At 42.8% G+C, this 23,582-nt stretch overlaps 1 protein-coding gene across 1 annotated transcript; it reads left to right on the forward strand.

The window, feature by feature from the left end:
• Positions 1 to 1,068: 1,068 nt before the first annotated feature.
• Positions 1,069 to 23,582, forward strand: LOC138242560 (antigen WC1.1-like). Its single transcript, XM_069198096.1, has 13 exons — positions 1,069 to 1,126; positions 4,765 to 4,971; positions 11,321 to 11,464; positions 12,290 to 12,328; positions 12,767 to 13,081; positions 14,047 to 14,349; positions 14,753 to 15,064; positions 15,768 to 15,911; positions 17,454 to 17,552; positions 17,949 to 18,020; positions 19,836 to 19,922; positions 20,813 to 20,899; positions 23,407 to 23,582. The coding sequence occupies exons 1-13, from the start codon at positions 1,069 to 1,071 to the stop codon at positions 23,580 to 23,582; spliced, it is 2,043 nt and encodes a 680-aa protein (XP_069054197.1).

Below are 23,582 nucleotides of genomic sequence, written 5' to 3' on the forward strand. Positions count from 1 at the left end.
TCAGTCATGCAGTCGGCTCCACACAGAGAGACACTGGGGCCACAGCTGGATTGGTTGGAACATCTGTGTGGACTGGAGCTGCGCAGAGACAGACTCAGGGTCTGAGGGACTAAACTGGAAGAGCTGCTGTCCACCAGGCTCAGTACATAAGGGACAATCACTGCTGGGCTTTTCTTTCTTTTTAATTTAAATTATTGATCACAGTCACAGGACAGCCAGTTCTTATTCAGTCCACCTTGTCTCCGTATTCCTGTGCTGACCTGAGTGACCTCACTGCCACCTTGAACACAGGCTCTCCTCACACTGCCCTTGACCATGACCAGAAGACATTACTGTCTGGAGACACAACAACTCTGTGAGTCACTGCAGGACACCAGTCATTGGACACTGCCTGACACAGACAGCAAGACAGGACCATATTCAGGACACCAGTCACTGGACACTGCCTTACACAGACAGAAAGACAGGACCACGTTCTAGACACTTCCTGATACAGACAGCAAGAATTACAGGACCATATTCAGGACACCAGTCACTGGACACTGCCTGACACAGACAGCAAGACAGAACCACGTTCTAGACACTTCCTGATACAGACAGCAAGAATTACAGGACCATATATACATAATTGATTATCTTGATACTGATTTTCAATTATAATACTTGTCTAGAACTGCAAAGATTTTTTTTTGTTTAATATCTGATCTCTTCCTGCCCCTGTAGCACCTGCGGCCCTGCTGTCTGTATCTGTATCTGTGTTTCCTCCAGTGAGACAGGAGAGCTGCTCCTGTCTCTCCTCTCCTCCGCGCTGCTGGGAGTGTCTTCAGGGAGAGGAAACAGTGATGTGTCTCTGATATATATGGAGAAGACTGAAAGGGCCCTGTGTGATTGGCGTCCCGCCTGTGTGAGAGGTTCCTGCTGTCAGTCTGAAAAGGCAGTGCTGTGTGTGATTGGCGGGGCGGGGGGCTGTGTTGTTACTGGGGCTCCAGGGTGCGGAGCAGCAGCTCAGTTGCCCTGTGGGCTCAGGGGTGAAGACAGGGGTCTCAGCTGCACTCTGTCCTGATGACAATGGAGAGCTGCCTGTCCATCTTCTCTCTCGCTGTCCTGGTGCTGCACAGCTCAGCCAGTAAGTGACCAGTCTTCTCCTGTCCAGACAGACAGACAACAACTGGAATTAAATTAAGTAAAGTTTTGATGTAAATGGAGCAATAAGTGGGTTGAACAATTTTTAAATGTTAATTTTACATTCAGTTTGTGGGTATTCATAAAAAATATTATAACTGTATTTTATCTTGGTCTGTAAGTAAGGAAATATAATTAGTTGTGTCTAAATATAATTAGTTGCTTTTAATTTTTATTGGATTTTATTTAAATATTCTTAAGATTTCTAAACATTATATAATAATAATGTTATAGATGGATAGAGCAGAAGCTGGCCATTATCACCCTCTATTGATAATTTGTGAAAAAATGGAGTGTATAAAATCTTTAAAAAGTTATTTAACTTACTTGTTACTGTAATAATAAACTTTATATATAAGTGATAATTTGAGTGATATGCTGTGACATGTGAAAAAGTCTTCATCTACTCGAAAACAAAAAAAGTGTGAGCAATAAAAAATGTTTCTAGAATAATATCATATTATACAGGATGATTCAGAAATACCCTGGGTTGTTTATTATTTTATTGTGTTCAATTCTGACTCCTCTGTATTGTCTTATTACAGACTGGTGCATTAATAGAGATACACGTGTTTTTAAATAGTGAATTATTATTGTGACTCATATTAAATTATTACAGACTGATGAATTAATAGATATACAGTAAATGTGTTATTACCACCTAAAGTGTTTATGCTAGAGAATTAAGACTGGAGTTTTAATGCTGCCATTATATCTTTGGTGTATTCAGACAGTCCAGGTTTCTATCGTTAGGCTGTGTGATGTTCAGTTGCTGTGAAAACAAGTAGTTCCTCTAGGTGTTATAAGAATATGTGTTCCAATATGATAGGAAGTTATGAGTGTGAATTCTTCATTTTAAAGACTTACAATTACATTTTGAAAATGTAAAACATTTTCAGTCATAGGACAATTAGCTCTTGTATTTTTATAGTATTAAAATAAAACTGATATATGTATTACCTGGTTCATAAAGACCAGGTTTGCTTGTTTTCACATTGAAAAGGACAGGCTGATAAAAGTTACATTCTTTATTGCTTTATAAGTTATAAAATGAAAAATATTAACACAATTGTGAAAATTCTTAGTATTGTAGGTGTATTATTATTAACTGGGGTCTCATCAGAAACTGAGGTGTAACATTAATAATTTAACAACTACAAGACATTGTGGCATTACAGCAAGAATTAAAAAATGGTAGTTGTGTTTTGTGTTTATACAGGATTTGTCTATTATTTAACAGCTAAATAACTTATTTTGTGTTTTTAGGTTAGTTATCTAATGACAGGTTTTTTTTTGTAAATTGTGAAGTTTTAATAAGAATGCTTTATTGTTTTTGATTACATTCGAAATCTGAAATTATTATCAAATGCAATTATATAAGTATGAGTTATACAAATTAAATATTTAATTACATGTTATCATACAAATGCAATATTTAAAAATTAATTCGTAATCACAGGACTCAAGTTTAGATTTTTGAGCAGTTGCTCAGGACAACATCATAATAAATGTATCTGTGCCTATATGTTAAACCTGTCTGGTATTTTTGAAAAATGTTGTTCTTTAATATAATTTAATCTGATGATCATGTGTTAAGTTTAGATGTTGGCAGGTAAAGGCTAGAAAATCATTGTCAATAATTCATATACAGACAATGGGAATATACACCTCACACACATTTCAGCACAACATGTGAAGTACCTGTCAGCCTCTGACCACTGTTGTGACCACAGGTCCCAGTAACACAGAAACACTGGTCCCAGGACTTGGAAGCCACAGAGTTAGTACAGTGTCCAGTACAGTGACCACAGTCTCCTGGAACCCAGGACCAGCCATCTGAGGTTCTACAGTTATTACAGCCACTGCCCGCCGTAGTGACCACAGCATGCAGAAGTGCTTTTCTGTTTAATTTAAAACTCAGCTTTATGGATATTCCTTAAAATTATAATTGATTTTATTCTGGTGCTATAAATAAGGAAAAATAATAAACAATTTGCAGTATTAACAAGAATTTCACCTCTACAATTAATCATAATATTAATTCAGCTTATATGTTTTTTAAACTATTTTCTATTAATGCTGTATTAATAGTTTTATATGCAGTTATACACTATTACACACAACACAGACTAAGGATAATGTTTTTTAAGTACTAACATATAATTATTATAACTATTAATATTGTAGATATTTAGCAACCTTATCACAAATGTTGTACAACTTGACAATCCCTTATCTATTACCACAATAATAAAATACAAAATTTTGGTTGTAATTTGGGTCATGTGCTAGGAAATTTTCCCATTTGCAAACAAAATGGAATATAAATGTTTTAACAATAATACAACATCTTCAAAATATTTACCAGGGGTTGTTTATTTCATTGTGCTCAATTCTGCCCTCTCTAACAGGTATAATAACAGACTAGTGTATTAACAGAGATCAGTGTGTTTTTAAACACTGTTACTCCCTGATCATTCAAACTCTGAAAGAGCTCAAAGTCCCGCGCCTGGGTTTCAATTATATCTCCTGCTGCAGATTTTCCATCTTTCTGCAGCATTACACTTCACATATTGCAGCACAAGTTGTGAAGCATCCATCTATTAAGAAAATATTTTTATTGATTCTGTTTTGGATTTTATAACTTATTTTCAATGTAGACCATTAAAAAGACTTATCAGTGTTTAAATCAGTGTCTGATACAGACATGTGGTCAGTGTGCACTGCTAAGTACATGTGGAGCCTGAGACCCAGATACACCAGATACACCAAACCTGGTTTCAGTCATTCAGCCTTCTGACACCACAGCCACTGTCCACTGTACTGACCACAGCTTCCAGAAACCCAGAACACCATCATTACAGTCATTGTCCACTATACTGACCACAGCTCCCAGAAACACAGGAACATCGTCATTACAACCACTGTCCACTCTGACCACAGCTTCTAGAAACACAGGAACACAGTAATTACAGCCACTGACCACTGTACTGACCACAGCTTCTAGAAACTGAAGGACATGGTCTTTACAGCCATTGTCCACTCTACTGACCACAGCTTCCTCAAACACAGGAAGACCATCATTACAGCCAACTGACCACTTCCAGAAACACAGGAGCACAATCATTACAGCCACTGTCCTGACCACATTTTCCAGAAACACAGGAACACCGTAATTACAGCTACTGACCACTGTACTGACCACAACTCCCAGAAACACAGGAACACACTCATTACAGCCACTGACCACTGTACTAACCACAGCTTTTAGAAACACATGAGCACAGTCTTTACAGCCACTGTCCACTGTAGTAACCATAGCAGAACAGCCCTCTGCAGTCACACAGTGATATGGACAGAGAGATATATAACAGGATCTGGACACAGGTGTGTGGAGGGAGAGGTAAGATGGCTGCTGGTGGACTTCCTGTCACTCCACTGTCTCTTGTTCCCCATGGGAGAGACTAGCAATCCAATCAAACAGGTAAAACCAAATAAAAATTCCAGGTGTATTTCTAAAATGTCTTAATATAAAAATATCCTGTAGACATGGTGATAGGGATTGTTTCTCTCTCTCCGCAGGCAGTGCTGATGTGAGGCTGGTGAATGGGGCCAGTCCCTGTGAGGGGACAGTGGAGGTGTATCATGATGGAGAGTGGGGGACAGTAGCTGACTTTGGCTGGGATCTGGATGATGCTGCAGTGGTGTGCAGACAGCTGGGCTGTGGATCTGCTGTATCAGCACCAGGAGGAGCTCACTTCGGACCAGGGTCTGGATCAGTCCTGTTGGGTGGGGTTTCCTGCAGCGGGTCTGAGTCTGCGCTGAGGGACTGTCGAAACATTGAAGTGAAAGACTGGGGCTTGAGTCATGACTCTGATGCTGGAGTGAGGTGTTCAGGTAAGAGACAGAGACTCTCTCCAGTCTCCAGCTTGAGGACAATGAAAACTCCTCCACTGATCTAGAGTCCATCATCATGATCCATTTAATTAAAACTAAATAAATTAAAATCTAGTATTGATAATATGATGATAATAATAATTAAAAGCAATATACGTTATAAACATATTATATTAAATTTATATATTAATTTAAGTGTGTCTTGTTTCTGTGTTTCCTCTGTGTTTATGTAGCAGGACAACAGGAAGTGTCTTCCTGTAGCTCATCCTCTCTCTCCAGGCACTTCAGTGTTGTTCAGTGTTGTTCAGTTTAAACAGGCAGGCTGTGCTCAGTGAGTCTGTATCTACTTCACTTTGTCTTTACTGTTTTAGCACTGGTGAAGTGACAATCTACTGTGGTTCCACTGTGCTGTTGGGTGAAATGCCTTTTCATTTTCAGGTGTTTTAATGGTATTTTGGTGTCAGTGTCAGTGGATCTGGTCAGTTTCAGGTGTGTTTAAATGGTATGTTGGTGTCAGTGTCAGTGGATCTGGTCAGTTTCAGGTGTGTTTTAATGGTATGTTGGTGTCAGTGTCAGTGGATCTGGTCAGTTTCAGGTGTGTTTAAATGGTATGTTGGTGTCAGTGTCAGTGGATCTGGTCAGTTTCAGGTGTGTTTAAATGGTATGTTGGTGTCAGTGTCAGTGGATCTGGTCAGTTTCAGGTGTGTTTAAATGGTATGTTGGTGTCAGTGTCAGTGGATCTGGTCAGTTTCAGGTGTGTTTAAATGGTATGTTGGTCTCAGTGTCAGTGGATCTGGTCAGTCTCAGGTGTGTTTAAATGGTATGTTGGTGTCAGTGTCAGTGGATCTGGTCAGTTTCAGGTGTGTTTTAATGGTATGTTGGTGTCAGTGTCAGTGGATCTGGTCAGTTTCAGGTGTGTTTAAATGGTGTGTTGGTGTCGGTGTCAGTGGATCTGGTCAGTCTCAGGTGTGTTTTAATGGTACATTGGTGTCAGTGTCAGTGGATATGGTCAGTCTCAGGTGTGTTTTAATGGTATGTTGGTGTCAGTGTCAGTGGATCTGGTCAGTCTCAGGTGTGTTTTAATGGTATGTTGGTGTCAGTGTCAGTGGATCTGGTCAGTTTCAGGTGTATTTAAATGGTATGTTGGTGTCAGTGTCAGTGGATCTGGTCAGTTTCAGGTGTGTTTTAATGGTATGTTGGTGTCAGTGTCAGTGGATCTGGTCAGTTTCAGGTGTGTTTAAATGGTATTTTGGTGTCAGTGTCAGTGGATCTGGACAGTTTCAGGTGTGTTTTAATGGTATGTTGGTGTCAGTGTCAGTGGATCTGGTCAGTTTCAGGTGTGTTTAAATGGTATGTTGGTGTCAGTGTCAGTGGATCTGGTCAGTTTCAGGTGTGTTTTAATGGTATGTTGGTGTCAGTGTCAGTGGATCTGGTCAGTCTCAGGTGTGTTTTAATGGTATGTTGGTGTCAGTGTCAGTGGATCTGGACAGTCTCAGGTGTGTTTTAATGGTATGTTGGTGTCAGTATCAGTGGATCTGGTCAGTCTCAGGTGTGTTTTAATGGTATGTTGGTGTCAGTGTCAGTGGATCTGGTCAGTCTCAGGTGTGTTTAAATGGTATGTTGGTGTCAGTGTCAGTGGATCTGGTCAGTCTCAGGTGTGTTTTAATGGTAGGTTGGTGTCAGTGTCAGTGGATCTGGTCAGTCTCAGGTGTGTTTTAATGGTATGTTGGTGTCAGTGTCAGTGGATCTGGTCAGTCTCAGGTGTGTTTTAATAGTATTTTGGTGTCAGTGTCAGTGGATCTGGTCAGTTTCAGGTGTGTTTTAATGGTATGTTGGTGTCAGTATCAGTGGATCTGGTCAGTCTCAGGTGTGTTTTAATGGTATGTTGGTGTCAGTGTCAGTGGATCTGGTCAGTCTCAGGTGTGTTTAAATGGTATGTTGGTGTCAGTGTCAGTGGATCTGGTCAGTCTCAGGTGTGTTTTAATGGTAGGTTGGTGTCAGTGTCAGTGGATCTGGTCAGTCTCAGGTGTGTTTTAATGGTATGTTGGTGTCAGTGTCAGTGGATCTGGTCAGTCTCAGGTGTGTTTAAATGGTATGTTGGTGTCAGTGTCAGTGGATCTGGTCAGTCTCAGGTGTGTTTTAATGGTATGTTGGTGTCAGTGTCAGTGGATCTGGTCAGTCTCAGGTGTGTTTTAATGGTATTTTGGTGTCAGTGTCAGTGGATCTGGTCAGTCTCAGGTGTGTTTTAATGGTAGGTTGGTGTCAGTGTCAGTGGATCTGGTCAGTCTCAGGTGTGTTTAAATGGTATGTTGGTGTCAGTTTCAGTGGATCTGGTCAGTCTCAGATGTGTTTTAATGGTATGTTGGTGTCAGTGTCAGTGGATCTGGTCAGTCTCAGGTGTGTTTAAATGGTATGTTGGTGTCAGTGTCAGTGGATCTGGTCCGTCTCAGGTGTGTTTTAATGGTATGTTGGTGTCAGTGTCAGTGGATCTGGTCAGTCTCAGGTGTGTTTTAATGGTATGTTGGTGTCAGTGTCAGTGGATCTGGTCAGTCTCAGGTGTGTTTAATGGTATGTTGGAGTCAGTGTCAGTGGATCTGGTCAGTTTCAGGTGTGTTTTAATGGTATGTTGGTGTCAGTGTCAGTGGATCTGGTCAGTCTCAGGTGTGTTTAAATGGTATGTTGGTGTCAGTGTCAGTGGATCTGGTCAGTCTCAGGTGTGTTTTAATGGTATGTTGGTGTCAGTGTCAGTGGATCTGGTCAGTTTCAGGTGTGTTTTAATGGTCTTGTGGGGCTCAGTGCTGTAGTGGAGTTCAGCTGCACTACCAGCTGTCCAAAAGGCTGATCCTTGGTGGTGGAGTGACTGTCGGTCTGATTCTGATGAGCCCAGAATTTAAGAATCCAAGAAACCAATGCAGCTTTTGATATAAATAGAGAAGAAACAGTTCTGTTGGCTCATTTATGTAAATTAATGATTTCAGGTTTGATATTTCAGACTAGACATCTAACATCTAAACTGCTCTGCCATATTTTGACTTCTTTACGGCACTGGTGGTCATGTATTTTCTTGTGATGCACTGTAGCCTGTTCCGATCCCTGCCTCCCGGCAACGGAGGAGACAGAAGAAGGCGTAGCCTTACTCGATCAGTTTACCTATCAGTTTACTTATTCACCACTACACCCCCGTCTCATCCTGTACTTAAACACCTGTCTGTTCCTACCTCCTGGCTCAGTATTGGTTTTCCTTTCGAGCTTCCTAGTTGCGCTACTCCTTCTTCTGCTTTGTGTCTTTCTTGGTTTTCGGATTACGCTTTTTCCCCCTTTGACAGCGGTTTTTCGGATCACGGCTTGGCTTCGGTACTCACTCTCTGTTTTGAATCTCTGGCTTCCCCTGGACTCCCGGATTGCTCTATTGTCTACGGTTTCGGATCACGGTTTGGCTTCGCTAACTTGTTCCCTGTTTGGATCTCTGGCTTCCCCTGGACTCTCGGCTCGTTTCTTCGACTACGGCTTTCTTCGGATCACGGCTAGGCTTTATCAGCTCCTCCAAGTGGGTTCATTCACTGGTTTCGGTTTCTCTTACCGAATCCCTAACATAGCCAGGAGCTGACTGCTAGACCCAGCTGTGCGTACGTGGAGCTGAACTCCATGAGAGTGTGTCATTCTCTGAGATCTGCTTTCATGTGGAGAAGCACAACCCTGGATGTGTCCAGAGCGTCTGTCAGTGCCCAGGTCAGACAGTCCTGCTCCAGCAGTGCCAGACTGTGACAGTCCTGGTCTTGTCCAGAGTGTGTGTCAGTGCCCAGGTCTGACTGTCCTGTTCCAGCAGTGTCAGGCTGTGACAGTCCTGGTCTTGTCCAGACTGTCTGTCAGTGCCCAGGTCAGACAGTCCTGCTCCAGCAGTGCCAGGCTGTGACAGTCCTGGTCTTGTCCAGAGTGTGTGTCAGTGCCCAGGTCAGACAGTCCTGTTTCAGCAGTGCCAGGCATGGGGAATCTTTTCTTTGAGTATATGACATGCCATTCTGCTTCTGTGAATTTGGTGATATCGATCCGTTTTTTTTCTTCTGTATTTATTAAGTCTACATCCCTGGCTACACTGGGAATCATGAATTGTAAGAAGCAGTTTGAAAATGGATGGATGGATTCGTGATCAGTTTCTATTTTTACTTATTGTACAGTTGAATGTGTTCCACAGGTGGCATCTTCAGCACTGTGGTTATTGCTATGAACATGTGGAACAGCTGGAATTATGGTGATAGTTTGATTTGTAGTATAACACAAACTGATTAATTTAGTGTCTCTGATTTTCATATCTTGTATTTGCCCCAGCGTACAGGTAATGATGCACTGAACACCTTATTTAGAGGCACATGTTAGGGCACAGAGGTGGAGATTGATGATTTAGAGTCTTTGATCTTAACAGAGTTTAACATTCATCTACAATTATTAGATGTACATGTATCTACATTATTTCTGGAGGAAAACAATCAATTTTACATTCAGTAAAAACATTCAGCCCTAAAATATGTTTTGGTTTAACTATCTGACGTTGACCTTTCAGATTTTCTTCTGACTCTCCTCTCTTTCATTTCATTTTTATTTATTTCCTATTATCTACTTTTTTTATCTATATCTATCCTATTATCTATATTCTTATTGAAAGCACTCTGCATTATTGTACAATTGATTGTAATAGTGTATGTATTTCTAAAATGTAATTTTCTACGCCAAATTGTAGGTGTAAATCTGTTTATGAATGGAACAATAAGAAGTCAAGATTTAAATTGAGAGTCTATGATATTAATTTTTTCACATGAAGTTGGTTTATTTTCATAGGGTAGTAAGTTTCATTCTCACAGGCACCAGGTTCAGTGACAGTGAGCAATGAGCTGCACTGTGAGAGATTACCTGCTCAGACTGACAGCCTGTAGTTCTCTATTGCAGGTTTTGTGAGGCTGGTGAACGGACACAGTCTCTGCTCTGGGAGAGTTGAGGTGAATCTCAAGAACACCTGGACCTCAGTGTGCGACTCTGACTTTGACTGGCAGGATGCAGAGGTTGTCTGTCGGGAGCTGGACTGTGGGGCTCCTTCAGTGATACACAGATGGGCTCATTACGGACAGGGCCAGGGTGCAGTCAGGTCAAAGCAGTTCCAGTGTAGAGGACAAGAGTCCAAACTACTGCACTGCCCCACTGCAGCCAGGCCAGAGCACAGCTGCTCCCAGAGTAGAGCTGTAAGTCTGACTTGTACAGGTAAGATTGTCACAACGTTTTCACTCATGGAAACAATCGTTATAGAGTCATAAATTATACATATTTTGATTGGGTGATCTCTGATGTAGACTGAGTGATCTCCAGGGGAGAGTGGGTGATCTCCTGAGGAGTGTCGAGTGGGGCAGCACGCAATCGGCATGTTCTAGGCAGGGTCCCAAGCACACACCCCACACACCAGACTTAATTTAAAACATGATTTATTAGCTGGAACTTACAGTATATGACCTGGACCGGGCACACTAGACATAGCTGCCTGGGCTGTTTTGTGAAACGTATATCTACAGCCTGTCCAATTGCCAAAACTATCCTTCAGCCTTGAGGCTGGGAAAACTTATCAGCCTATGCTGTGTCAAAGCCTGTTTTAATATCAGAAACCTATCCTTCAGCTCTCAGACTGTGTGGGGAAAAAAGTACAGTTAGCAGGTAGTAGGTAGATTTTTCAATTGTAACAAAGCTGCTCACTGATGAAGCTAGGAAAAGTAAGGTAAACAGCCAGTGTGATGGCAAGGACTGTTACAGAAATATCAACGCTATTCTTCAGGCCTAAGACTGGAATTGTAGAGATGAAAAATGTAAGTGAAAACTTTCATCTTGGGGATGATTTATTAATACTTTATTTCAATATGTGCCAGGCTGAGGCAATTATCGGGGAATTTTTCTGTCTTCTCCAAATCCTTCCTGGTTTCATGTGGCCTAGAGCAGGGTGCTAATTGTCTCCTATGAGCTGCACATCGTTATCTTACGTATGGGGAAAACTTGGAAAAATGAGTCCCCAGGGAAAGTAGCACCCTTTGAGGAAACAATCACTTATGGCATCACAATATCTGTTCTTATTATATGCCTGCTATTGGTTTCTCACTCACTATGTGCTGAATCTTATAGTTTTTTTCACTGTATTGGTACTTTAATTTGTTGTATTTCTTGTAGCCTGCTGTGGTGTCATGCTGGTGAAGTTCTCTCCTATCTGCAGGATACACAGGGTTCAGGCTGGCGAACGGCTCTGACTCCTGCTCTGGCCGAGTGGAGTTACAGTGGCTCTTCAAGGACTGGGGGACAGTGTGTGACCTGTACTGGGACCTGAGAGATGCCAGTGTTCTCTGTCAGCAGCTGGACTGTGGGGAGGCTGTAGCAGCACCAGGACAGGCCTGGTTTGGACAGGGCAGTGGACCAGTAAGGGCTGATGTGTTTGAGTGCCGGGGCAATGAGAGCCGTCTCTCACACTGCGCTGTCTCTACATGGGGGAGAGCAGGGTGCTCTCATGGACAGGACGCAGGAGTCATCTGCTCTGGTGAGAATTATGTTTAAAAATCATGTGCTTACACACAGCAGCACACTGTCTTCATGATTTACTGAATACCTGCTCTGTTACACGCTGCCAGTAAAAATATATTCCTTAAAGCATGTGAGCATATTTGAATCATATCATATATAACTCAAATATTAACTAAAGGGGTAATCATTTTCATTGTCATTTTTTTTCAGATGATTAGGTACAACAATTCACTGTGGACATAAATCTGTTTTACATTTATATTGAGATCACTGTCCTAAAAATGAAAGAAAGTATTGGATCTCAGTATCCCGTAATTAACACCTGAACTGTTTAATTAGTTTAATTAATGGAGCCCTATTTAACAGGAGGCTGAAAAAAAAGTGAGTCTCAGAAAGTCAATAATTACAGATGTTATGTACAGTTGAGCCCCACACACAGCTGACCCTGCACTGGTGAAACATCACTCCTGTGGACAGAAATGAGCTCCTTTCTTCTGTTTTACAGACTCAAATATGACCAGAGATTCACCTGGAGCAGGTAAAGAGAGATTGAAGACTGTCTTAATCACATCAGTGCTGTTTTAATTCTAGTTTCATTTCTGGTGCTAAACTGCACCTCTCACACATGGTTCACAGTCTGTTTTCTCTCTCTCTGTTTGTTTCACAGGTTTCCCTTCTTCAGCTGTTCCCTTTTCCAAAACACCAGGTATGAATTAGCCCCTGTTCTGTATCTCCAGGGCTCTCAGTGTGTGTTGATGTCTCTGTTGCTCAGTGGAATCCCAGATCAGTCAGTGAGGCAACAGCTGTGTGTGTGCAGTTTTTTCTGTGTGTCACAAACACACTCGGGTCTTTGGGATCTACAGCAAACGCATCTATCTGAATACTGCAATTTGTCACCGGTGGAGCTATTGTCTCTGTGCCCAGCAGTGGGTCAGAAAAGTAACTTATCTGGTATACTGCTTATGAACAATCTGTTACAATAAGTATATATTAAATTAATCAAAAGTCAAGAAACATTGTACTTGAACTGTATCTGCTGTGCCTAGTGGGCCGAGATAATCTTCAACTTGTAACAGCAGGTCATGGTGATCTCTTAGTACTGCACTGACCTCTGGACCCCTAACCTCTAATTCTCTGCTCCTAGATCAGCTGTCCCTCAGGCTGGTTGGTGCAGGAGGTGACTGTGCTGGGAGGCTGGAGGTATATCACAATGGTTCCTGGGGGACAGTCTGCGATGACTCCTGGGACCTGGCAGACTCTCAGGTGGTATGCAGACAGCTCCAGTGTGGGATGGCCCTCAGTGCCCCAGTGCCGGCCTCCTTCAGCCAGGGAACTGGACCCATCTGGCTGGACGAGGTGGGCTGTCTGGGGAACGAGTCGTCTCTGTGGGAGTGTCCCTCAGCAGGGTGGGGACGGCATGACTGTGGACACAAGGAGGATGTGAGAATCCTGTGTTCAGGTGGGGGAGATAATTAAAATTACAATGATTCAGATTCTTTAATCCCACATTGTGGATATGGCTTGCATCTAGAGTGCCTAAATATGTTTGACTTGTGAGAATGTGAGAATCTTGTGTTCAGTAAGTTAACTAAATAAAATAATCCACATACTGGAATTCCACATTGTGGATATGGTTTGCATCTGGAGTGCTTAAATGCATCTTGTTGAGGAAAAGACTGAGCTGGATGCAGAATTAATTTTAAAATAAATATTTATATTTATGATACAGTTGTGAATGCACATATTCACATCCCAGCAAAAATAAATAAAGAGAGAAAGAAACTCAGGAGAAATTCCCCTCCACTAGTGAATGGGGATATATTCATCTCAGTCCTCCAGTAAAATCTAGGGTCCAAACTTTAAACTTCTCACATCAATAAGACCTGTTGTCTGTTTGGGTGTATTTGTCTTGGCCATTATCTTTCATGATTTTCTGCCTCAAATGTTTCATTTTGATTTGTTCCAAGAATGGCTTCTGGTCGGATCCTGATGAACCACTTGGTGTTAAATGTTACCCCTGATTCTCGTTTTCTCCACTCACAGCGCTGCACTGCTCACCTTGAGCCACGCATTCTACTTTCATGCCTCAGTCTCTTAGTTGTGCTGCTGCTGAATAGCCAAGCTGATCAGAATTACATTTTGGGTCAGAACCTGATCATGTAATGGAATTTTAAAGCTCTGTGTGATGCACTGTCCAGGTTCTGAATGAACAGAACCACACACTCCTGTCACCTTCATGTCAGCTGTGTTATTATACAGCTGTCCTTGTTTCATTACGTGAATCAGTTATAACTGGATTAGTACAGGAAATGAGACTGGTTGCTGTTCACATTGTTTGCTGGTTGTTTTGTACCAGTTCAGATTGAAACGTTGGGCTGTCTTGTCAGGGTTTGTTTCCTTTGACTTTCCCTGCTGTCTTGACAGATCACACTCTCCTGAGAATGTCTGCAGGCTGTTCAGGACAGGCAGAGGTTTACTACAATGGCACCTGGGGCAGCATCTGTGCCAACAGCATGACAGACTCCACAGTTGCAGTGATCTGTAAACAGCTGGGCTGTGGAGACAAGGGCACCGTCAGAGAGACAAACTCCAGGCTGAGCCCTGATCCCAAATGGCTGGACTTTGTCTCCTGTCGCAAACACGACTCCACCCTGTGGCAGTGTCCCTCCTCCCCCTGGGGTCAGAATGACTGCACAGACCGAGAAGTGGCTAACATCACCTGCTCAGGTACAGAGGGAAGAGTAATGCTCTGTAAATTAGTGTTTTGCCATATTTAGAACAGACAAAAGCTTTAAACTGAATTCTTATTAATTTATCTCCAAACATGTATAAAATGAAATAATTATTATTAATCTTTGAAGGTCCTAGAAAAGAAGCTGACAGAAGCACTCCAGCCCCTCAGGAAGAGCAGCCACAGCAGCACTGCCCAGGTGAGTTCAGTGTGGAAAACAGACAGGGACACCGCAGCCCTGAGCTGAGGAACAGTAACCATACAGCTCTCTTCTAGAGCCACTCAATACCTCACTAACCTCTACTACAGTCACTGAGCTGAAGACACTCAGTTATCTCTCTGCTCTTGTCTACAGTCACAGATCTAATGACACTCGTTAACCTTTCTGTTGACTTTCAGTCCCACTGGCTCTGCGCCTGGTTGGAGGCACTAACTGCTCTGGCCGGGTGGAGCTGCGGTATGAGGGCTCCTGGGGGACAGTCTGTGACGACTCCTGGGACCTGCAGGATGCCCAGGTGGTCTGCAGACAGCTGGGCTGTGGGGACGCAGTGAGCGCAGCAATAGAGGCCTCATTCGGACCAGGAAATGGCGCCATCTGGCTGGACGAGGTGAACTGCACAGGCAGTGAACTTCACCTGTGGGACTGCTGTCACTCTGGACTAAATCAGAGTGACTGTCGACACAAGGAGGATGCAGGGGTTACCTGTACAGGTGAGGATAGTCGTAGAACTGTAGATAAACAAGGTAGCAGATCAATGGAGAAGTTAGACTGATGTCACCCATACTCTATCACTGCTTAATAACTAACTGAACCAACTAAGATCATCAGTCACAAGATTGGGATGTTTTGTAGCCCTGTGTATGTGAACAACACTAGGCTTTAATTCCGAACAAGACACCATTCATCCAGCAATCCTAGATTTGACCTCAAGGAACAAATGTAAAGATTTTCTTTTTATTAAGACCACTCTGGATTCAACTTGCTTTAAAACCAAAGACAAAATAATGACAGTTCTCCTATCTCTTTTACAGGTTTGTCAGAGACAACAGCCAGTCCAGCAACAGCTACAGGTGAACAGAAATCTTCCTTGTCATTGATAACTCCTGTCTTTCTGTCTCTTCAGATTCCCAGTGTTGTTGTAGTGTCTCCTCTCCTCTCTCAGAGTGAAGATCAGTGTTTTCAGATTTCCAGTGTAGATCTTGTGCTAGTGTCCTCTTTCCTCACTGATTTAGTGACAGTCCTGATGGGTTAGATTGGGAATCCTTAGCTATTCTTCATTGATCTTGGGTTCACCCTGAAGCCATGAGAGCCACATATCGGAACAGGAGGAGAACAGGACATGTGTCGAAGTGTATATGAGCCCAAGAGCACCTCTCCTGATCCCTGTTCATCCATTGTCTCCCCCTCTCTCAGGCAGAACCAGGACAACAACCCAGACACAGCCACTGGGAGGCCTGTCTGCCTCGCCCCTGGTCCTCCTGCTGCTGGGGGCTCTGCTCTTCGTGGTGCTGGCCCTGTTAGTGGGGCAGCTGATCCAGAACAGGAATCTGAGGAAAGGTAGGGAGGGAACTCTCCATCCACATAGTGACCTCTAGTGGTCAGTTCTGTCACTCACATGGAACTTATATTTACATAATTACCTTGAGGAAGAATTCAATTCAATTCAATTCAACTTTATTGTCATTAAACTTACACAGGTGCATAGTATAATGAAAAGTGTTTCTCATTAGTCACTCAGGTGCAGTATATAAATAGGACAGAAGATGAGACAATAGACAGTTACACAATAAGACAGTTACACAATAGCAATAATAGTAACATGTAATAACATAACATAAATAACATGTAATCAAGTAATCGAAAACTGTGCCAAATTCCGCAGAGAAAATTTAACAGGACAAAAACAGTGCAAGGTAATTCTTGGAACAGTGCAAAAAAATAGTGTGGTTAAAAGTAGTGTGGTTAATTAATATTGAATATTATTATGCCTGTTACAATTTTACTGGGCTATCGAGGGGACAGTACAATTTTGGCTTACATGTGTGTGTGGTGGTGTAGGAGTAGAGTGGTTGTGGGTACAGGAGGATGTTAGGAGAGATCATAATATGGTGGGAGGGAGAGGGGGCGTCACCAACTTGACAGCTCTGGGGAAGAAGCTATTTTGGAGTCTAGTTGTGTGCGACTGGAGTGACCGGAACCTTCTGCCAGATGGTAGGGGAACAAACAAGTTATGACTGGGGTGAGTGGGGTCAGACATAATTTTGGTGGCTTTTTTCAGACTCCTGGTGTTGTATATTTCCTGGATGGATGGTAAGGCACTGCCGATGATGTGTTGGGCAGTTTTGACCACCCGCTGTAGTGCCTTACGGTCGGATGCGGTGCAGTTGCCGTACCAGACTGTGATGCAGGTGGTCAGTATGCTCTCCACCATACATCTGTAGAAGTTGGTGAGGATCAGTGGGTGTAGGTGTATTTTCTTCAGCCTTCTCAGGAAGTACAGCCGCTGTTGTGCCTTCTTGATGAGACTGGAGGTGTTCAGTGTCCATGTAAGGTCCTTAGAGATGTGAACGCCTAGGAATTTGAAGTTATTCACCATCTCCACCGCAGACCCTTCTATGTAGATGGGGGAGTGAACTTTTCCTTGTCTTCTGAAGTCAACAATCAGCTCTTTGGTTTTGCTGATGTTGAGACATAGGTTGTTGGTTCGGCACCAGTCTGCAAGTTGTTTTATCTCCTCCCTGTAGGCAGTCTCATCATTGTCAGTGATCAGGCCCACGACTATGGTATCGTCGGCACACTTGATGATGGTGTTTGTGCTGAACTTAGCAGTACAGTCGTGGATGAACAGGGAGTAAAGCAGTGGGCTGAGCACACAGCCTTGAGGGGCACCGGCTGTGCCCTGGTAGAGACCTGGTAGAGGAAACCATTTAAAGTTTAAAAAAGATTATCAACAATTACAGATGGAGATATCAGGAAATTTGCAAATCAAGAAGCATAACATTTATGTGCTGTAATGTCCAAAGAAGGTTTAGTAGTCAATGTTTGATCTTGTACTCCTCTCCCTGCATGTTAACCCTGAGTGTCTGTTTTCTCACACAGCCCTATCTAAGGGAGCACTCGCCCCCTATCATGATGCCGTTTACGAGGAAATAGAGTACAAACTGGCCAGGGAGGGAACCTACAGCGCCCCCAGGAGAGGTGAGTGAAGAGAGTCTTCAGGAGTGATTAGTCTCCATCTTCTGAGGAAGATCTGAGGACTTAACACTTGTAGAAAATCTCACCATACTGGTTTTAAATCTGTAGAGTTTTCTTTCTCAACTGCTGTCAAAGTAAGTGAAGAAAAGCATCATAAACTCTGTGTTTCTGTTGACAACCTGGCTTCTCTCCCAGTAAGAGACAGTGCTGACTGACTGTAGGATTGTTTTTTCTCAACTGGTGTCAAAGTAACTGACACCACAGTTCACAGTTCCTGATCTGCCTTATACACACAAACTCTGAGATACTGTTCACACCCTGCCTTCTTCCACAGCCAGTGGAAGACAATGAGTCTGCTGTCTGACTGCAGGTAATATTGATCTGTCCTCCTGTTCACAGGGAGATTCCTCTCTGACGAGCTGCCCTCTGGATACGATGATGTGGAGGACAGTGAGGGAGACCCAGTACCAGGTGAGGGGAGATGGAGTCAAGGGGCTCAGTGTGGGAGTGAGGAGGTCTTCAGTCCAGTACTCACTCTCACCTCAAACCAGGCTGACGTTTAGAGAACTTATGTAGAAAATCCTGAATTATATAAATATAACCACACGTGTTTCTTCAGTGTTGCCTCACACTAGCCTTATCTCAGTGTAGTGGTTTGATGGGTTTACTGAGACAATTATTAATTGTAGCAGTAATCACGAGGTTGTTCGTTGGGGCTTTTAGAAAATCAATCGTCAGAACAACTAACAACGCACACACACGGGTTCAATACACGGGATACATTTCTTAATATAAACTGTGCACCAAACATATACTAGTCTGCCTGGATACGAACGGCAGACCTTACTGTGAGGGTTATCAATATACAAGGTATATAATCTCGAAGAGATGCAAACACAAAGAGATACACAACAGAGAATATATGTCAATATATATCGTTCGGTTACCAAATCGCTAATCAGTGTTATTACCCACTGTTACTCTAAACTCGGAAGTAAATACATTACTCATGAATTAAATTGATAACAACTTGTGTTGAGGTACAATTGAATTCTCGAGATGCAATGTAGAACATGGGGTTTACTTATCCACTGTGTATGGATTTGGAATTTCCCGGCACGAGCACCAAACCAGCTGACAGGCTCTGTTGCAGCCTCGGTTCCAGCGGTTGTCCAATGGGCTTTGTGTCGGCGTCCTCTGGCTACCGGCCAACCAGTCAAGGTGCAGCTCGGAGTAGGACGGGTGGAGGAATCTGACTGCGGTGCGCAGGGCAGTCGTTGCTCCGAGGGGATCTACCAGCAGTCCGGCTGGCTAGTAGAAAGTCTCTATGCACAGAGTGTGACTGCGAGTCCTCACAAGTCACTCTTTTGCCTGGGAAGAAGCTGGTTCATTCCCGGTCCAGCGCTGCTTCTGAATAAGCTATTCAGGTTGTCGACGAGGGTCCAACTGTAGGCTGCCGTTGATCAAGCGCAGCATTCACGTTGGTAGAATTCTGAGTACGTACGGGATCCTTGGCCTCGCGCTTAGAACAAAGTCCAAGTCCTTTTGCAGACAACAGCAGTTGTCACGTGATTGTCTCTGAGGATGCGCGAAAATGGCCAAGGAGAGCTCCGATCTGAGCTTGCGCTCCCTTTTTGATCAAGACCCAGATGTGTGCTGATTGGTTGAGAGTTTGGCGGGCATTGGAGACCCACGTGGTTTTACCACGCCCTGCCAGTCCCTGATTGGTTGGTCAAGGTGAGATATAAGTCACTTACTCTTGACACTTAGGAATGCAGTCCAGATGTCCATTCGGCACTCCCTAGACTGATAGGCGCCAATGGTTGACCATTGATCATGATAGCCAGGCTTAGCTAATTGCATCCCCGTCTGGGAGCTTGTTTCTTATCAAAAGAAAACATCTTAAATCAGCCTGCATGAATTCTTTCTCTGTGGCTGCACCACAGAGATGGAGGGTGAGATGGAGCCTACTTTAGGAGCATACCAACGCTTAATTCTGTCTTATTAACAAGCATTGCCGCTACATCAGCAAATCATAGATGCCGAGCAAAACTAGACCTGGTCAATACTGGGGTGCTCTCATTGGTTTTGATAGAAAAGGAGACTGCGGAACAGCATGCTGTAAAAACGGCCTTTCAGATCAGATTAATCAGCGACCCTAGAGTTTTGGCTTAACTATACACCACAAAACATTTAAAATCACACTTTCCAATTACTTTGCAGCTCTATGGTCAAAGTAAGTCTGAGTCCTGAAGTGTAAATTCTCTGTCTCTCTGTGTGGTTCAGGAGACTCGATAACCTCTCTGAAAGAAGAGATCCCAGAGTACTATGATGATGCTGTAACTGTACCTCAGAGTCCAGATGCCTTGTCAGGTGGGTTATTTCAGTCCAATCACATGGGGAAACTCTGCACCAATACACACAACATAAACATACAGCACGCAATTACAAATTTGCTAACAAGGTGTTTTAGACACCTACATCCTAAACCTACATCCCAGAAAATCCTCAAACTGCTACCAAGTATTCAGCTTTTACAGAACACCTACATAAAAGAAAGAGATAAACCAAACCTTCTAAACCAAAGACATTACAACCTACAGTTAAATCTCTCTCTTTGTGAACCCAATTGCTACAAAATAAATGGGAACCTATCTCCCTGTTCTAAAGATGCTCCCACTAGCCAGGAGAGGCACTTTTTAACTAAGGGATTCTCTAAAAAAGAAATAAAAGTTTCTAAAAACAACAGAAAGGCAAGCTCTCTTTATGAGGTTCAAAGACTAAACTCCAGTCTGGACTCCCACAGAGTCTGAATCTCTCTACTCTTTCTTGGATCTCAGCCTCTGAATACGGAGTCTGTACTATTCTGTACCAGTTACATGAAGTCTCTGAGTCTGAGTCTCTCTCTGTGATCTCAGCCCTGCACACTCAATCTGGGTCACTGCTGATAGTGTCCGGCTCCTCTTCAGTATCTCATAGGGTTCACATCACCACCCTCTCTGTCCAAATACAGCCAAACTTTCTCTGCCCTGTTTTCCTTCAACATCTTATTTGAAAATCTAGGAATTGTTTTACATTTATTACAGTTGTGAATAGGACTGGAAATCAGGTTCCCCCTGATCTCCTGTACTTAGAGCCTGGAGTTTTAGATCCTGTGTGATGTTCAGTTAATCAGTGTGTTCTGATGAGCTCCAGCAGTCCTGTGCTCTAGATAACTCAGTGTGCTGATGTGTGACAGTGAAGCTGTGCTCTGTGTGCTTTAGGAAAGCTGATGTCCTCTGTGAAAGAAGAGGCCCCTGAGTACTATGATGATGCCATCACTGTGCCCCAGAGTCCAGACACTGTGTCAGGTGAGTTATTATAAATAAGACTAAGGAGTAATAATAATAATAATAATAATTGCTTACACTTATATAGCGCTTTTCTGGACACTCCACTCAAAGCGCTTTACAGGTAATGGGGACTCCCCTCCACCACCACCAGTGTGTAGCATCCACCTGGATGATGCGACGGCAGCCATAGTGCGCCAGAACGCTCACCACACATCAGCTATCAGTGGGGAGGAGAGCAGAGTGATGTAGCCAATTCATAGAGGGGGATTATTAGGAGGCCATGATTGGTAAGGGCCAATTGGAAATTTGGCCAGGACACCGGGGTTACACCCCTACTCTTTTCGAGAAGCGCCCTGGGATTTTTAATGACCACAGAGAGTCAGGACCTCGGTTTTACGTCTCATCCGAAGGACGGCGCCTGTTTACAGTATAGTGTCCCCATCACTATACTGGGGCATTAGGACCCACACAGACCGCAGGGTGAGCGCCCCCTGCTGGCCCCACTAACACCTCTTCCAGCAGCAACCTTAGTTTTTCCCAGGAGGTCTCCCATCCAGGTACTGACCAGGCTCACACCTGCTTAGCTTCAGTGGGTTGCCAGTTGTGAGTTGCAGGGTGATATGGCTGGTACAGGGTACCCCCTGTACCAGCCCACAGTAGCCTTTGTCATTAGAAATTAGTCTCAACCTAATTTCATATCTTCAAATAAACACTACCTAGAAGAGAAGAGGTCTCTGACAGGCCAGTCTGTGTCAGAATGACAGAGCCATTACTGACCTGCTCTTCTGTTCACAGGGAGACTCCTCTCTGATGAGACACCCTCTGGGTACAGTGATGTGTTCAGCAGTGAGGAAGACCCCACTTCAGGTAAAAGTACAGCCAGGGGGCTCAGTGTGGGTTAGGTATTTCAGGGATGGGAAAGATAATCCATCTCTGTTGCACTGTCATCCAAGACAGGGGGGAATCAGGCATTTTGCAGTAGCGGTAGCTTCACTCTATCATGTCCTACAAGGATCAATAACAGCCAATAAAGACTGAGTGACCTGAATTGTACAAAGTTAGATCACAAAGATCACAGTGTCACTGAAACCCACCTACTGACACACCTAGCCAATCAGATTTAAATTAATTTAAATTGATCAGCAGCTTTAGATTCCCCAAGACCAGGAATTCTGTTCTCTGACTGCAGAGAGAATTACTAGGCTCAGAAATAGGCACAGTCTTCCTCACTGTGGTTTTAGAGCATTGATACTTCATAAGTATAAGTTAATTCTACACTGAATCATCAATTCTTCCAAAAAGATACAATTTAATTAAAAAAAACCTATTAAACGCTTTTGAGTACAATATTGTAACATCTATTCTGTATACTATAACTGTTAGCCCACTAATAGCCATTGATATCAAAGCAGAGTACTTCTCAGATACAGTATGTTTATTATGCTTATTGTTTGTTATGCAAATTATGATTATATCAATAAATTGTATATTGTCTGGTTAGAATACATGTGTGAGACTATAGATTATTATGTTTGATTAGTTCCTAAAAGTCTACAAGTACTCTCAAAATATACTGCTATAATTTCTTATTGTTACAGAAAATTAAAATCCCCATTCACTACACTATTGTGACTATGTAAGTGTTTTAAAAAATCTAGGTACACCTGGGTGATGTCATTAATTCCAATTCCAATTACAGTACATGGCTAGGGGCTGCAAAGCAAGGAGATGTTTGCTGAGATGCTGAGGTGTGAGATTCAGAGATCAAAGCAACCATAAAGTTCTGGGTAAATGATTGTCAATCAACTGTCCAGGAATGATAGAAGGCAAGAGCTACTTCTTGCTTCTACTACTTGTCCAGATCAACTGGAAAGACCAGACTGGAGTTTAGTCTTTGAACCTCATAAAGAGAGCTTGCCTTTCTGTTGTTTTTAGAAACTTTTATTTCTTTTTTAGAGAATCCCTTAGTTAAAAAGTGCCTATCCTGGCTAGTGGGAGCATCTTTAGAACAGGGAGATAGGTTCCCATTCATTTTGTAGCAATTGGGTTCACAAAGAAAGAGATTTAACTGTAGGTTGTAATGTCTTTGGTTTAGAAGGTTTGGTTTATCTCTTTCTTTTATGTAGGTGTTCTGTAAAAGCTGAATACTTAGTAGCAGTTTGAGGATTTTCTGGGTGTTTAGGATGTAGGTGTCTAAAACACCTTGTTAGCAAATTTGTAATTGCGTGTTGTATGTTTATGTTGTGTGTAGTGTTGTTAACAAATATTTAACTAATTGTCTCAACTATTACTTTTTTTCAATAAAGCTGTTCCAAAGAACAAATCTCTTATGTGCCTTTAACTATACCAAATGCTTGGGTATATTCTTGGCAAAATCTTTAAAAGTTGGGGGTTATGATTAATTTATTTTTTAATTTATCTACTCAGTCATTTTTGATATTCACAATTTTCATAATCCTAATAAGTAACAATATTATTTCAATAACTGGCTCATTTGACAAATCATGAGTCTGTCTCTCTGTCAGGTGTCCTCCAGCCTGGCCCTGGAGTGGACAGGGTCCTGCCCACACTGCCCTCTGAAGAAGGAGCCCCTGCCCCTGACAGGACTGACTACGATGATGTTGGGGATGACTCTCAGGGAGAGGATGGGCGCTGTGAGACTGACAGAGCTGTCTGGGAGAACCTCCTCCAGCAGGTCTAG

This window comes from Lepisosteus oculatus, chromosome 14 (assembly GCF_040954835.1).
Source record: "Lepisosteus oculatus isolate fLepOcu1 chromosome 14, fLepOcu1.hap2, whole genome shotgun sequence".
In the NCBI taxonomy this organism is placed as follows: Eukaryota; Metazoa; Chordata; class Actinopteri; order Semionotiformes; family Lepisosteidae; genus Lepisosteus; species Lepisosteus oculatus.

Excerpts from the sequence above, each read along its gene's own strand:
- LOC138242560 (XM_069198096.1), top strand. The coding sequence starts at position 1,069 with ATGGAGAGCTGCCTGTCCATCTTCTCTCTCGCTGTCCTGGTGCTGCAC. Across the intron at positions 15,065-15,767 it reads TGCAGGGGTTACCTGTACAG|GCAGAACCAGGACAACAACC; the intron begins GTGAGGATAGTC and ends CCCCTCTCTCAG. Across the intron at positions 20,900-23,406 it reads GAGTCCAGACACTGTGTCAG|GTGTCCTCCAGCCTGGCCCT; the intron begins GTGAGTTATTAT and ends TCTCTCTGTCAG.